General features: G+C 38.6%; 2 protein-coding genes across 2 annotated transcripts; both read right to left on the bottom strand.

The window, feature by feature from the left end:
• Window positions 1–4,844: 4,844 nt before the first annotated feature.
• Window positions 4,845–8,779, bottom strand: LOC137297017 (macrophage mannose receptor 1-like). Its single transcript, XM_067828964.1, has 3 exons — window positions 8,497–8,779; window positions 6,532–6,732; window positions 4,845–5,098 (listed from the first exon to the last, which is right to left on the bottom strand). The coding sequence occupies exons 1-3, from the start codon at window positions 8,777–8,779 to the stop codon at window positions 4,890–4,892; spliced, it is 693 nt and encodes a 230-aa protein (XP_067685065.1). The 3' UTR covers window positions 4,845–4,889.
• Window positions 8,780–11,895: 3,116 nt separating this feature from the next.
• On the bottom strand, window positions 11,896–15,898 carry LOC137297294 (uncharacterized). Its single transcript, XM_067829304.1, has 3 exons — window positions 15,622–15,898; window positions 14,658–14,846; window positions 11,896–12,110 (listed from the first exon to the last, which is right to left on the bottom strand). Exons 1-3 carry the CDS (start codon window positions 15,896–15,898, stop codon window positions 11,896–11,898), a joined length of 681 nt encoding a protein of 226 aa, XP_067685405.1.
• Between the last annotated feature and the right edge of the window lie 1,391 nt (window positions 15,899–17,289).

The raw sequence follows: 17,289 nt of genomic DNA, 5'->3' as shown, positions 1-17,289 counted from the left end.
ATGTTTTGTCAAAATTCTCACACATTCCAGACAGAAAAGTATCCCAATCTTGATTTTCGTGAGCCCTACACCAGTTTGAACGCCTTTCTTTATTTGTATCTTTCGTCAATGGTGAGTAAATATGACGTTTTTTCACCCAGTTAACCCTTTGTAAGTCTTGTTTAAGGGTTTCATTACACACCTGACGATTCCTCTATTAATCATCTCATTTCTGATTTTTAAGAAGGTTTTCAATTTTCGCCAACTCACAGTCTGATCATGTCGACAACGATCCGTCTTACTGAACTTCCTTGGCCTCCCTGCTCCTGTCTTGTTCTCAATCCAAACTCCTGACTGAATATTCTGCATACCGATAATTATATTATCAGTAGCAGGAAACAATGTCTCAGTAATTTCAGGGCAAACTGTATTTCCGGGAAACCTGCGAACTCTGGTAAGGATCATAGTCAGGAGTTAGCGGGCATTCGATCTTAGTTGTAAACATGTTTGAGTGAGTGAGTGAGTGAGTTTTACGCAGCACTCAGCAATATCCCAGCTATATGGCGGCGGTCTGTAAATGATCGAGTCTGGACCAAACAATTCAGTGATCAACATCATGAGCATCGATCTGCACAGTTTCGAACCGATGACATGTGTCAACCAAGTCAGCGAGCTTGACAATCCGATCCCGTCAGTCGCATCTTACGACAAGCAATTTAGGGCCGTGCGTTATCCTGTTGCAAAATGTGGAGACGTTAACCTTCCACAAAAAATGGGGAACGATTATTCTTCTCAGGACTACCACTGTATACATTTGACCTCTCGACCACGACAGACGTGTAAAATTGTCCTTCCATGACTTTTAGACTGACTGAAAGTTATGATTGATTTTGAGGTTTTCATGTAAGATCGATTAACAGTTAACTGTTATTGCTACCTACCTTGTTTGTTTGTCTTGATTTATTGAACTCCTGCAATGTTAGTGTAGGAACTAGCAATGCAGTGTCTACAAAAGTGTGCTGACGTGTTGGGATGTTGACATGCCGAAAAATAGCGGAATAAAAATATGAAGGATTATGGTTAACGTCTGGGGGGTGGCGGGTGGCGGGTGGCGGGTGCGTGGGGACTAGGTGCCCACTTGCTTGTCCCAGCAATACAGGTATCTCTCTCTTTGTATTGATTTTTATGCAGCTTGTCTTCATGAATCAAACCAAAAGGTAATAGTTCTGACGAAGTGTGAGTGAGTGAGTTAAAATATTACATCGCAGCCATATAGCGACAAAATCAGTGCATTCATTGTAAAATATCTGTCGACAAAGGACAGTTTGATTTTTTCACAGTAAAATCAACCGTGGGATAGAAAGATAAATTAATCAATGCATTCATTCTTATCAATTAAAAAAAAGCTAAAAACGACTAACAATCAAAGTTTGATCACCTTTCTGTGGATTCAGGTGATTTTGCCTCTGGGTTTGATTCCTGCGTGATTTTCCAGCAGGGCTTTTGCCACTGACAAAAGGTTTGGCCATATTTCATAATCAGTTAACCTACAGGCCTTTTGTGCCCGTGTTACTTTTACAAAAACAGTGAAGTACAAATGCAGAAAAAAGTCTTGAGTCTTTCCACATACGTACATGCTTACAGCATCCACACACATTGCTACATCAAACAAATAAGTAACGTTGCCGATTACACAATGTTGAGGCGCAGGAGGGTACTTCAGTCATTTAACTATGTACGGTGCAAACGTTTAAGTATCCCGTTTGTACAGCTCCGGTAAGTGGAAGTATGAATTGATAAACGGAAATGTCAAAAACGATATATTTGTACCTGGAATATAAGGTTTATTCACATAAACATATATATGAATTTTATACCTGGTTCTTATTTTACCTGTTCATTAACCCAATAACATATTTTAACATATGTGTATTAACAGATAGATTATCAAATGCAAGTGTTATGACTTTGTGATAGGTAGATCGTGATATCTGTGAATAGAGGCGACAAAACCCTTTCTAGAAGAAATCTCTGCTGAAACCAGCTGATCGTACAATTATGACTATGTGATGAGTATGTATTTGTTTCAGCAGTATCACAGCAGTGCGATGGTGTTTAGAAACAAACCGACTCTTACCCACGCTATCCATGATCGCCATCACGCGAAACGATGACAGCATGTTTTTATGAATCACCATGAAATAGTGATGATATCATATGTTCGCCAACAAGATGGAGCGAATGAATACTCCACCGGTGCCACCCGTCTTAAACATATGCTAGGTCTAGACAGTTGTTCACTTGAAATGGTTTCGGGGACGTATGGTATTTTTAGTGAAAGTAGATTAAATATATTCTGAAGAATTCTCCTGAATCAGTTACACTGACATAATAACAAGTGTATAGAATGTGATGATTTAGTCGTCTTTTGGAAATTTTGAAATCTTCAAACTATATCTTTTAGGCCAATATTCTACATATGAAATTACTCTAAATGTTATGCATTGAAATATGTTTGCAACCGGCTAGAAAGGTTAATTTTATGAGGAAAAGTTTAGGTTTTAGATGTGAGAAGCCACTTGTGATACACTATCAATCACCAGGATAAAATGTGGTTCTGAGAACGTGTTTCGACGCTTGCAAAACATATGTTACATTATATTCCTGAAACCATGACCATTTAGTCATCACTTTTGCGTTAGCGTCCTTTTACCAACTTTCAGTAATGATGAAGATCAAACTATGATAGTTCAGACAGTCAGTGATGACAGACTGTTACCCTTTGATCTTATTTTTAAGTGTTTGTTGAAGAAATGCCAGAGGTGTTGCAGGCCTTCATCGTTTGCATATGTGGAAAGTACAGTAGTATAGATTGGAAATACGCAGGCGAGCAAGGATTCAAACCTGAAGATCATTTGAAGGAACCGATCGCGTTGTCACAACAGAAACATTGTTCCTTGTCGGATTTCAACCGACTAGTGTATTTCGAAAGTATTCTTCTCTTCCTACTTTAAGTACAACACGTCCTTGATAGCTTCACTTTATATCTGTGCATCCTGCCTGAAGTATGTAGGATAAATGTAACTTACTGTAGGGAAAACGTATTACAAACTCATTGATCGACACTATTTATTGACGCCGAGAAACACAACAAATAAAACAAAAACTAAGATTCGTAACATCCTGATACAATCTGCCATTGTATAATTTTAACTATGTACAGCTTGTATTGTTTTGTACTTACATGGCCACGTTTTCATTGTAAATCAATAGGTAGCAATTGAAGCTATTTTTCGAACTCTAAACACAAAGAAGCCATGACATCTTTTAACAACAGTGCGGCATACGAATTGTCAATATTTGACGTTCCAGCTGGGCAGCGTTCAATTGTTCTTCTTTTCAGTTTTTGTGATAACGATGTTATGACTTATCTTTATCGGAAACCTTGTTTTTCTGGTCTACCAGCCTCTGAATGAGATTCATATTCATCAAACAACTAGGTAATTCTAATTCTGACGTGATGCAGAAGATGGCATGGAAACGGCGTGTTGACAGTTACTGACAGCTTACCTTCCAGCTTTCATGTCATAACATGATACCTTTAAGAATCTGTCAACATTGATTTATATTGATAAGTTGCAGCATACTCTCTGATTGAATTCCTGTTGGGTAATTCATCGGTTTAATAAGGTTGTAGCATGGTGACACACACATGGAGTCCTTATGAAGATCGGTAGCGTCATTTCACAATATGCCATGTCAGATATAACACGTAAATATTACATCTGTTGTTTCTGGACGCACTCTGCAATATTGCAGATGGCTGCTAGCCAAAACTGACAGTAGTTCAGAGTAAAGGGGGCGAAGTCAAAGGCACACGTGTTCTGCGTCAGCACAGGTTCCAGTGAATCTAGGGAACATCTCAAGCCCAAAAACTCTGTTAACACCAAAGCCGAAATTAACGCAGGCATGTTCTCATAGTTCTGGGCTTAAACGACCAGTGTAGGGTCGGACGGTTCTAGCTCCAAGGTTCCATGAAAATCAAAGCCGTAATTAAGATTCATGAATCCATGACAGACAAGTATTAGGTTCTCATACGTATGAGCACTGTTGTTTTTAAAATTTAGCTAACACAACGTTTGTGTGCTGGCAATTAGGTGCCTGACTGAGGGTGCGGGTGCGAATCTCGGATGAGTGAGTGAGTGAGTTGGTACTTAACGTCACATCGGCAATATTGCAGCCACATCGTGACGAGAACATTTAACACTGAAATGGAATATATGTATATTATTAAAACCTGTCGACGAAGGACAGTAAAACATTTAAAATATCACAATTAGAATTAAAACTAGCGTGGAAAGTTAAAACTAACATCACTATTTGGACAATACAACATAAAAAACAGGCTATAGATCGCCAACAACAGAAGGTAGATCACCAGACTAGGGACCGTGGGGACATACAGTACCTTTTCTACCAACATGAACCCTAGTTGGAGTTACACCGTCCCCTCAGCTGCTGGCGTTTGTAGGAAATTAGTCACAAATGAAACACAAAAATACTTTGAGGGTACAGCCACTAACAGTCTCAGTTATTAATCTAAACTACCAATAATAAAATATTTAATTATGTAGAAGTCAATTAACAAAAGAATTCCGGAGTACTAGAATTTGTACTTCACTAAGAAAGTGTAATATCACACACACACACACACGCACGCATATTTGTATATTTAAGAATGTAATTATTTTTGCCATGTCTTCATTAACGCTTCCTGTATATACCATACTAATACTTTATCTAGCGTTAATGGAGACATGATAAAGAACTTATTACATTCTCATAATTTTTTACCAGTTTTTGCTCATGTTTAAACACATGAAATGATCACATGGGAGCCAGAATATCAGTTACATGTATTTTTCACAGAAGAAGTAGTTATAGTAATGACAACCTGCGTCATGTTGACCAGTAGCATCTATAGAAATACAGTTCTGACCACTCTGTGCCCCGTTTGGCTGACCGTCTGCCCAATTAGTGTACGACATCACTGCTGCAGTTGTCTCTTCCCAGTAAACCCATTCGCCTGTTGAGTCACGCCGGTCTCCCTGGATGTACGCTGTAAAACAGCAATTGCAAGAATGCAATCGCTAGACATATGTTAGTAGTACGTTTTCGGATAATTACACAAAAACAAAGTAGCATGTGTTAACAAAGATTATATATTTAACATATACTTCTTTAAGTTTTGAAGTACAACAATATAATTCTCCTCTTTTTGCGACATTTGTGCAAGACAACGGTACAAGAATTAATGATACTTATAAAATATAAGAAGTCTCTATACATACATTCGTGGGCTATAGCGCTTTCGAAATACACATATATTTATAAGCGATTTTCTTCATAAATCATATTTTATTTATGACAGAGATTTATTGAGAGCGTAACCAAAAATACATAAAATTTATTTTGTTGCCGTTCCTCAATGAACAGTTATTATGCAAGCGATAATCACTTAAGTTCCATTACTAATAAGGTACTAATCATCGTTGTTAATCCTCATCCCAAATGAATTGTAGTTGTTGTTGTTGTTGTTGTTGGGTGGTGGGGTAACCTAGTGGTTAAAGCGTACGTTCGTCACGCCCAAGACCTGGGTTCTATTCCCCACTTGGGTTCAATACGTTAAGCCCATTTCTGGTGTCCCCCACCGTGACATTATTGGAATACTGCTCGAACACTCAAACTGACACACAGACAAACAGACCCATGTAGGGAGTGGAAATAAACTTCATCCAATCTGGGTGTGACTCATGGCCATTTTTATGCCATAACTGTTTAGTTTTCGAAAACAAAACTTTCTACTCCAGTATTTTTTTATTTTTATATAATGTATAGAGTGATAAGAGAGATTTGATTACTTGATAGAAAGGTGTTCATGCACGGCATTGGTGATAGACAGAAGAATGTAAACATTGACTACATCACTCCAGAGGCTGTTCAGAATCCTCAAACAGGAAACTGACTAAATTACCTCTGACCAGTTTTGATGCCATGTTTAGATTCTCTGGCATTCGACTGTGCTGACATCTCAAACTTTACTACATCACATGGTGTGATGAAAATAACAGTTTCACCATAATTCGAATTAAACGTTTACAAGGAAAGTTCGAATTTGAAGTTATAGAGAACACAAATCTTCGCATTCAAAGGTCTGTTAATCATACCTTCATACCAAAAATCTTTCAGTATCACATACGAAGGGCTGTCCCAAACCATAGAGGTTAAATACTTCTGGTATGTGCATGATAACTGTATGATATTGAAGAATACTTTATATTATTCACATAAACGTAATGTTGACTTGCAAATGTCGCTAATTTCTCTTTCACGTGACCTCTAATTACAATTGGAACGGCGGAAATGGACAAGCATGAACACAAATCAATCAAAGTTTTGGCCCATGAGTCGCGTGATTATAACTGTTTGCATATGTCTTTCATTTAAAGTAGATATGTGACAAAAATGTAACTATACCGAACTAATATTCACCATATGATCCTGAAGGTACGAGCTTTGTAAAGAAAGCCTGTTTTTCATCTGAGTTGACCTTGAGAAGATTTGAAGCTCCTTCGTTGATACATATATCCTTGGCCGCTGCATGTTGAAATTTCTCGGAGGAGTGATATTTGTAGCAAACGTTCATATTAGGCTCGTAGCTGTAGCCTTTCTTCTGATCGCACACCGTATTTGCTGGAAGTTAAAAAAATCAAGGTTTTGATGCAGTTATGCAAGAAAACGATGACATTCTGGTAAAATAGTATCTGCAATACGATAATGCGTGCGTGACGTCATAATATCGCACCATAATGACGTCACACAACAATACCGAGGACACAAGAGGGAAAATGTCAACGTTTCATCATCTCGCCTAATAATAGCCATTATTACCCGTTTTTCATTTTTTCGTGCCAAAAATGATTTTACTTTTTTCAAGCACTGTCAGTTGAACGTGTCAATAGTCCTGAATCGGAAATGTATGGTCTCTGATTTATTTTGGAGTAAACACTTATAAAAGGTTTCGTTACCCGACGCACTTCTCCTACTACTGTCAGTAAAACAGAGTAACCTTTTCTAAAGCTTATTTTATTGTCACTTTGTTGTGTAATGCCACAGTAATCACTAGTCCAGATACATGGAAACAAGTGAGTCTGGATCAGGCAATCCAGTGATCAACACCATGAGCATCGATCTATGCAACTGGGATACGGTGCTTTTCATGGTCGGTGATTAGAAGCAGGGATATGGAATATATGATGGATATCGAATTTGGATATAAGCATACGAATTCAAGGCTATAACAGATTTCGTATTGTATTATGGATATGGAATCAATTTCAGCATTTCAGCAGCTATTAATATACACAAATCAAACACATGAATATGAAAACAACTTTCATCAAAATATAGATATCATACCATCACTCCTACAAGCTATCATCGAAAAACGTCTAAAGCTGTCCATGATTGGTCAGCTAAATGAGAAAATGGTTGAACTTCTGTTTTGGATCCAGGTTGCAACTTACGTTCCCGCAGCAAATCTTTTAGTTTGTGGATATAATTTTTCGTTAAAACTGAATGCATTCTTTAATGCTAGTTAGTAGAAATGGTATAGCATAATTTCATATCCATGTTACTTCAACAAGTACTGATTCTAAATTCTTGCCAGTTCTGTTTCACCTGAACCTCACTGAAACCTCACTAGCTTTTGCTTTGGTGATATTGTTCGTCAATGTTCTATGACGTCATGATGTCACAACGTTATGAATGCTCTGCACAGATAATTCAGAACTAATAGTGCTTGCTTTTAAAAGGACCAGTGAACGCCAAGAATATAAATGCAGCAAGTCCATGTACATATTTCTGGCAAATGCATATGATAATATATGTCAGCAAAAGATGCAGCTACAATGACTCTTTGAAGATTTCCTATATGATATATAAATTCTTAAATGTGAGTGTATGCTTGTTCTGTTAGGTTCCCTTCCCAACGTATACATTTCTTATAACAAACGACCAAGTCGTTCCCAAATCAGTCCCGTTTCGTGACTTCCAAATTAGCTTCCGTTCGAAAGGTCATAAATCCACCCCACGACCATCGACAATATTCGAGATTTTGCAAATCAGATGCAATTCAGTTTTGATTTGAATTACAGCCTGCCCTACCTATCTGAGTTCTGTTATCAAGAGTCATAAAATATTCACCACTATGTGGCTTTTCACACCTAAAACTACAGAAATGATTCTGTGTTGTTTTTTTAAAAAGAAATAATGAAGGGAAACAATATTTTGCATAAATGAAAGCGTTATGGTATGTCAATATATAATTATGTATATGATAATATGTCAGTATCCACTTCAAAATATGTGCGTTTTCTTCTTTGTTGGAAATTCAGGGAATAAACAGGCATCACAGGTGAACTAAACATCAGGCATTAGAGCATATATTTTACTTACTGGATTTGCGACTGCTTGCAAATACTTCATTGCATTCGGTGCCCCTCTTTATGTTGTATAACAACAAGTCCATATTTGAAGTAGCCGTGGGGTCTCCCTGAAAACTTTGCTTGTACAAATAGCACACCTGTTGGGGAGCGCTGAATGCCATGGCATCACACCTGGGCTTACGTATGCATTCAAGGGCACAGTCAAGTGCACTCTCCACTTTTATAACCTTATTGTAATCAGTAGGGAGAGTTGTAATCAGAACAAGATCAAACACCATCTTAGCGGTAGCCATGTGAAACTTGTAGCTTAAATAACCCGGTACAATTTACAAAGCAGACAGATTCTAACTGACTTCTGAAGTTTCGCGAAAGTGAATTCTATCATCCTGACACCATTGTTACATTTGATTGACTTCGGGAAGCCAATAGGAAATGCTTGTTCAAATTCCACAAATCAATTAATTTCTATGGTAACTTGCCAACGACACATTGATTATAGCTTCCCCAGAAGGTAGTTTGACTTCCATGAGTGCAAGTGTTAACGGATCATGTCTATATCGTTGTTCTGCTGTTGTTGACATTGTTCGACGGAGATGTAATTACGTTCAAAGCCGACTTCCAATTTAATGTATTTGCAGAGCGTGTGTGCATGCATACATGCGAGTGTTGATGTTTATTTGTTGTTTTTGTTTCTTTGAGAGTTTGAGTGCGTTCGTCTTGCGTCGGGTGGGCGGAACGTGAATGTTTCGATCCCCAACCATTATTCAAGGAAACAGTGAAAGGTGGCAGTTGTTGTGTCTGGCGCTAGGCAGGCCTGAGAGGAATGGTGCGGCCATGTCGGATGTAGTGCGATTACTCACCAGGGCAATACCCTACCTGCCATTTCCCCACCTAAGAATAGTATTTTGCCTGATCTTTCCCAACGTCTTTAAAAATAAATGCCCAACACTATGTTTTTTTCTTTTGTTTAATTGTTTAGGGCTGTTTATATGTGTGTGTGTGCTGTGTTGTGTGTGTATGTGTGGGTGGATGGGTTGGTGTGATTGAAGGGGCGTGTCGCAAGCAGTGTTTTCTAATGGTTACTTAGATCATATTTACGCGAGACTTGCAAGGGACAGGATTTAGATAATGTACTTAAAGGCAAAATCTCGCTGTACATGATAATTTATGAAATGTGTTTTACACTACTTAAATAAAATCGTGAATCATTAACTCGGTTGCCATGAAATTGCCGCCTGACCATTAAAGAAAGAAATGTTTTTAGTACTTAACGTACACTTCATATTTTGCATTCATTCTTATATTTAAGTGAAATAAGAACAACCATAACAACAAACAAACAAGATATACTGGTGGAATTGATGGAACCCAACTGTGACATGTCCCAACGAATACGTTCACACACACACACACACACACACACACACGCACGCACGCACGCACGCACGCAAGCACGCACGCACACAGAGGCAGCTATACGGGTGTAACTGTCATGAACGCAATGTCGCACCCCTCAAAAGTAGTTTTTTCTGCCACTCTAAATGCCACCCTCTCAGGAACAAATGGATCAGGCAAGCTCAGACCTCACATTGTGATAAGGCAGGTCAAACCGTAGTATCTACAAGGCTGCGTTCTCAATACTTATAGAAACGTCTATCAAAACAGCAATCCTGACAACATTTGTTATTAAGATATACAACTGTGTTGATGCTGCTTTGTTTTTTCGGAAAATTGAATTTCTAAACAATGCCATAAATGTCAGGACATTGAAGGCGGTAGCACTTAAATTGTTTTTAGCATTAAGGGATATGTGGATGTCGACACTGAGGGACCATATCAATAGCAAACCTTTCGTCGTTGGTACCTAACAATTACATAATGATAAAATAACTTTAAACTGTAAGATGTTACTACAAATGTCGTGTATTTTGATAGCAATAATAACATTTATAGTGTTTCTTGAATGAAAGAGAAAGATATCTCCAAAGCGTTAAATGTATTTCAATGGGTATAAAGGTAAATCAAAGGCGCGTTCAATATATTTCAATGGGTATAAAGGCAAATCAAAGGTCTAAAGGACAAATCTAATATTACCTCGTTAATCGTTGTTGTGTTATGATCTGTGGTACTCTTCTAGAACATAATGCATATTTATCTGAGGATTCAAATGTTCAAAATCCAAATCTGTGGAACTAATCAATGTTTGGGTAGCCCCCCCCCCCTACCCAAACACATTGATTAGAAGTAATATTCAAGAAAGCACTGGACACTTCGGTACATCACCCAGACTACAGTTTAGTTCATTCGTGTTCATTAAAACATTGTGGATAAGAGCTTGCATATCTACCATTATGTTTCATGCAAACAAAATTGATGACAAAACTTTACGGATGAGCAACTTTTCTAGTTGGGCTTTGGTGACGTCTTGGTAGAGATTCCCATGCTTGAGAACGGTATAAAAATCTTTATCATCCAAACATGGGTTCCACAAGAGATATCGCTTGTGTGAGATCAGATGATAATCTCCTAGCAGATATCGCTTCGGCAGTAGATTTTGCAAATGCCCTGACAATTAATGCTATTACGTCATGAACTTGATAACGTCACAATACTATGACATCGTTGCATTGGAAATCTAATGCCAGTGCTGTGTTCAGAGATGTACATTTTTCATCAGTATATATACTCGGCGCCATTAATGAATGGTAACGCTGGTATCATCTTTGTTTACATTTTCGTATGTAATTGAAATATTTAAAACTGAAAGTTTTACAAACTTTGTTAACAGTATGGAAACCCGTCAATGCAATTCCGTTCTTTAACATCGATATATACAGTTGCAAATTGACCTTTGGTATTTAAACTGTCAGTATAGAAATCCACTTGTTAAGCTGTGGACCTTTTTGAATCTGGTCACACTTAGTGACATGCAGCTGTCCACATTAATGCTTTAATAAGTGCGGTTAATAGGCTTTGGCAGATATGTTACAGTTAATTAACTGCAGTGGCAAAAGGTATAAGACATCCCATAGATCCAGCAAAATATAACACAGATAAGTCTAAAATATTCAATAATATATTGACCAAACAGTCCGCAAGTTACAATGAATCACAATGCAACGTTCTGGTACAAGGCATTTGCGTCACAAGTCTAAGGTAATGGGTCACAAATATATAATATCAACTTATCATAATCTTGGCATTTCAGAGAGAGCAGAAATTTGAAAAGAAGCTTGTTTACAAAGAGCAGTCAGGCACGAGTTTTTGGTCTGTACAACTGATGTTTGCTAGTGTTATTTTCTAAAGTTTCCTCTACATGTCCTATATTTCCTTTGACCAGTTATTGCTAGAGCCGAGTATAAGTTATCTTCGTGAGATTTACACCAAATCAGTCCGTGTATGCAAATGCCTATTGCATACCATATTCGCACAGTGAGAACGAAAAAGCCAAGTTGCAGATGTGATCATGCTGACCAGTTGCATCCATGACCATGCAGGTCTCTCCTGCCAGAGCACCACTTGGTTGACCGGGTGCCCACTCAATGAAAGGCATGGGCCTTGCAATCCCTTCTTCCCAGTAAGCCCATTCTCCTGTACTGGGGACCAGATCTCCTCGAATGTAGGCTGTAACATAGCAATATAGATAAGGCCGTAATACTAATAAGAAATTTGTAAATCTCCTAATGTCCACATTGCAGGTGCTCAGTTGCGCTAATACAGTGAATAAAACTGAAACGTATGTTTGATACACAGATAGAAATAGATGTGATTCACAGGTGTTTTTAGTTGTTGTATTTCTGAGGTTTGGCTGAAGTGCATTACAGAGTTGTGTAATGCTGACGAAAGAGAAGGCGCGTTCAAAAAGTCCATTTAGTGATATTGGCTTAATCAATGGAGAGTCAATGAAATGATCTGAAATTTCGCTGAGGTGAGTAAAGGGAGATATGTGCTTTGAAATGGGCTGGACATTGTTTAATGAAGAGATCTAGACAGCCATGAGTGAGGGTGAGGAGGGAGTTTGAAGGTGATTTTTAGGCAGGGATGGGAAGCTAGTGAAGTGACAGAAACACAGAAGAGATATAGTTAAAGCAGGGACAACGGGGATTACATCGGGTAGATGAGCTCTGAATTCCTTGGAACTGATTTGGATGACACGTTGACCTACTGTAAGTTGCATTAGTCACGTTTTGAAGTTACAAGGGAGTGCATCCATGTTTGGCAGGTTTGAATGTCAAGATAGTGGCGAACTCTGCAAATTATGAAAACGGTGTAGTAGCAAGCTTTGCTCACAGAAGCATCATGGGCGTCCATGGACATGGTGGAAGCAAGAATGACTCCAACATCTCGCGCATCGTGTGAGGGAAAAACTTCAGCTTCACCAGTGTGAACACACATGGGGGTCAGACCCTAGATTTCTGGGCATGCGTTTGGATCAAATGAGAAAAATTTTGTTTTCACGTAACTTCATTCATGAGAAAGTTACATACCCCTTCTGATCTGATTTCGTTAATGCATTGTTTCAGTTACATGAAAGTTCAGAGTATTGGAAACTGATAGAGTTGAGTGTCATCTACTTACAGATCACAGGAACCCGATATCGCACTGTAGACCATAGACCTACACGCACGTCATATATATTAATAGAGTAAAGGAGCAGCAACTGCCATATTGGATTGTCGTGCAGACATCGACTCGTTCCGATTTCAAGCTGAAATGTACGCTAAGAATACGGTAATGTTCAAAACTATGCACACGTACCTCTCAATAATACATGTCCCCACACATCCTTCTTCATTTCCACGACATAACACCTATTTTACTAACTTTAATACGTCCTCAGACTCGAAAATCAAACCAAAACACATCTGGGGTGAACGTTATCCCGCACTCGCAGCCTTTCGAGCAATCTCATTGGTCCGCTGAACGTAAGTAATTTTTCCAAAACAAATTCATTACATTAGCGCGAAATTTAACAATCGTTTTTGGTCTTTTTTGTTGAAACCTGATCGGATGTCAAATTCATATCTCATCCAAAACTTTTCGCTCTCAATCCATGCCGTCTTGTTTACCGATACTATAAATACTTCGGTTCAGCGATCAAGCGAGAGGCTGCGAGTGCGGGATAACGTTCACTCCAGAGGTGTTTTGGTTTGATTTTCGTGTTTGAGGACGTATTAAAGTTAGTAAAATAGGTGTTATGTCGTGGAAATCAGGAAGGATGTGTGGGGACATGTATAATTGAGAGGAACGTGTGCATAGTTGTGCATGTCACCGAATTCTTAGCGTACATTTCAGCTTGAAATCGGAACGAGTCGATGCCTGCACGACAATCCAATATGGCAGCTGCTGCTCCTTTACTCTATTAATATATATGACGTGAGTGTATATCTATGGTCTATGTTTAACCTACAGTGCGATATCGGGTTCCTGTGTTACATATGGAAAACTCTCGAAATTTCGAATTGTGTATCCAACAGGTAGGATCTAGATTGTGACAAAATGTGATACACAACTCAAATTGATTAGATGCGGTCAGAGAAATAGGGCGGACTTCACTTTAGAGCAGTGCCAGTTATTCCGATACGAGTCTCGTGAAGTAGAGTTTTGTGGTCGCTAGTGCCAAAGGCACTTGACAAATCAAGAAGAGCTAGAGCTGTGAATGTTTGTTGACACATATTTACTATAACGATATCGTGAGCTCTAACTAGGGCTGTTTCTGTGCTAGGAGATGTTTTGTATGCTGATAGGGAGGACTCTTCGAGCTGATTTATCTCCAAGCGGTGTTTGATCTGTGCAGCTACGACCTTCCTCGGAGAATTAGATATTGAAACTTGAACGGTATTTTCCCTCTTGATCTCCACGACATCCACGTTTTTAGCAGATTATACACAAATTCCAAGGTCTTTTAGTTTTGCCTATAACTGTTTATCCTATTGTTTGAGAACAATTGGTTGTGATCGTTAGGTGAAAATTGTACACAGAAATTGAAAGCTTACGAATCAAACACATACGCCAATACATGTACATTGCAAGCTATATGAACGAGACGATTTACTAAACAGGTGCATAATTTTCACATCTTCGTTACAAAATATTTCCAAGTAGCTACAAATATGTCACAGTCGAAGGGACCTGATAGTAAACATTTTACAAATGTAATTATACTATTACTGTATTGGAATGGTGGTACAAGAAGCTTGAAGAAATCAAGCTTTTCCTGTGTGTCAATCTTCAGAAGATCAGAGCCTCCTTCCTGCACGCACGTAGCCTTTCCTGCTTCGTAGGAGACGATCCCCTTGTAACAGACGTTGAGAGCTAGCACATACCTGAAGCCACTGCCAAGCGGACATGCCGGATATGCTAGATAAGGAAAGTAACTGAATTATGCTGAGGGATCTTTTCCAAATGGGACATGTCGTATTTTTAGATAATTCGATATCACGTTGCTCCATTTTCGCAAACACGTGTTATCATCACAGGTTTTAAATAAACAATTCACAAAATGTTCCGCAGGGGAGAAATGTATTATCACTGATTGTGCGTCAGTATGAATGTTTTCTTACAGTCTCTGCAATGACAGCTAATAACCAATGATGTCATCGCGTATTCTGGAAAGTGTGTTCGGCGCGTATGCCCCAGACAAACGTACAAATTAGCACAGGAGAGGAAGGGCCGTTCTCTTTCCCAACATAAACATAAGAAAGAAAAGAATATAAGATTGTCTTCAATTGCATAGTAGTTTAAGCAATATGGAAATAATATATACTCCCTGGAAAACAAATTATCTTGTATCTTGCCATGTAACATTTGTCCGACTTTATAAGTGAGGAACGAGCCTGCCTGTGATTCCAATTATATATTTCCAAGTAATGGACAGCACCTTTTGCAAGGCACAACTGTAGGACGATGCTCCTCCATCTGTCATGTACCAGTTACGGAAGTTAATCCTTTTCGGGCTTCGTCATACGTTGCTAGGTTAATGAACTAAAATTTTGATTTGATTTATTGAGCACGTGTAATATTTCATTCAGGCAATTATGTGTACTCATCATTCTAGTGAGCATCATAGAAAGTAAGGTATCATACATGCAAACAACGCGAAAACATTATCTCGGGAAGGAAAATATGAACTCACCAGGTCCTGGTATTGATCCCACAGGTCCATTGCAACTTCCTGCTCTCTGTAGGTTGTATGCCAACACATCCGAGTTAGCAGGCGCCAAGGCATCTTCTTGGATGCCGTGCTGGTATAAAACACACACCAGGTTAAGGATGCTGAACGCCATGGCCTCACAAGTGGAGTGACGCATACATTCATGAGCACACTCAAATACATTTCCCACTTTCATAATTCTCATGGAAATGGTAGGGAGGGTTGCCTTCAGAACAAGATCAAACTCCAATAGTGCCATCTCTAACTTGTGTCGTCAATTGCTTGGATGCAAAACTAGCTTATTCTTTAACGTGTCATTACGTGCACCTTCACTTAAAGCTCTTTAACCGAACAGACAAAACTGTATCAGATTAAGCCCAAGAGAGATAATTAAGACAAATGATAGTCAGTAAGAAGTGCTTCTGTTTCTTTGAGCAACAAATCAGGCATTCATCATTCACAGATACGTATTTAGAAAACAAGTTGTCATAAATTTGAGATCACCTACCCGTTTGTCCAAATATGTATTTCACTAAATTGTGACCAATTAGACTGTTCAGAAAATATGGAATGAATATATATGAACGGTTAAGTAAGCGTATTGTCTGTTACACACGGCATAAACATAAACATCGAATTGTTAAATAGGTTAATGATATTGACAGATAGCAACTATTCGATCTTGATAACTAATGGCCACATATCGTTTTGAAAGAATCAGTTTACACTGACACCACCCACTCGGAGTTAACGACAGAGCACTTATCTCAGACTGCAAATTCAGACGTTAAACATTTCGCTTCAGCATATTTAACGACTCATAATAATGTTGTTTCACTTCTCAAACAACCCAAAGCTACTGTTTTAGTAAATATGAGAAAGCAATGCTTTAACATATGGCTGTAGATAACAAACACGTTTCTAGGATTTTTTACACTTCAGATGTTGGGATTAACTTCCACGTTCACAAGATAGGGAGAATTGTATTCCAGACAAGATCAAAGTCCAGCTTTAGGGTCTCCAAGTTACCCTTGTGCTGTCACTTCCTCGGATGAAAAACTTTCTTAATCTTTAACATGACATGACCAAACGTGCATCTTCTAGTACCTTTGTTTATTTGAGCCCCATCCGGGATTCGAACCCACATCCTCGCCAGGTGTGCAAGAAAGCATGGAGACAGGACAGCACAGGTTAATGAATATTTAACTTTCTCGGCACTTGTGCCCGTGCTTCTCGAAAACCTGGCTGTGTCTTTTTGTGTACTCCTCACTCGTAATAAACAGTGAACTGTGTCAATATTTTAATGATAATTTGTTAAACAACCTTTTTATTATTTGGACACAAATTCTGCAAAAGCCTAAAAGAGTTGGTATGATGTTTTGATTATGATCAGCATTTCATTGAGTATATTATGCTTATTAGATTTTGAGTTACATTGCAATTTATCGGTCCGCTTTTGAACCAAACGGACTATACATTCAGCAGAAGTTGTTAGATAGGTTGCAATGTGCACGAATTGTCTGAGGCACCCCATTAGCAAGGTGCCTTAATCGATCCCTACTTGTCACCTTGTGTAAAAACCTTGGAGCTAACACTGCTTGTAGGTTCTTTCAGTCTTGACACAATCTCTAGTGTGCAGAACACAACCCT

Source organism: Haliotis asinina, chromosome 9, assembly GCF_037392515.1.
Source record: "Haliotis asinina isolate JCU_RB_2024 chromosome 9, JCU_Hal_asi_v2, whole genome shotgun sequence".
Lineage (NCBI taxonomy): Eukaryota > Metazoa > Mollusca > Gastropoda > Lepetellida > Haliotidae > Haliotis > Haliotis asinina.
This window is presented reverse-complemented; position numbering and strand designations above follow the sequence as displayed.

Bases quoted from the DNA above. Each gene is read 5' to 3' on its own strand.
- LOC137297294 (XM_067829304.1), bottom strand. From the start codon at position 15,898: ATGGCACTATTGGAGTTTGATCTTGTTCTGAAGGCAACCCTCCCTACC. The intron at 14,847-15,621 runs GTGAGTTCATAT...TTCCTTATCTAG, and splicing joins GGGATCAATACCAGGACCTG to CATATCCGGCATGTCCGCTT. The intron at 12,111-14,657 runs GTAATAGTATAA...GCTATGTTACAG, and splicing joins TGTACCACCATTCCAATACA to CCTACATTCGAGGAGATCTG.
- LOC137297017 (XM_067828964.1), bottom strand. From the start codon at position 8,779: ATGGCTACCGCTAAGATGGTGTTTGATCTTGTTCTGATTACAACTCTC. The intron at 6,733-8,496 runs GTAAGTAAAATA...TTTAACTTCCAG, and splicing joins TGCAAGCAGTCGCAAATCCA to CAAATACGGTGTGCGATCAG. The intron at 5,099-6,531 runs GTGAATATTAGT...GCTGTTTTACAG, and splicing joins CGTACCTTCAGGATCATATG to CGTACATCCAGGGAGACCGG.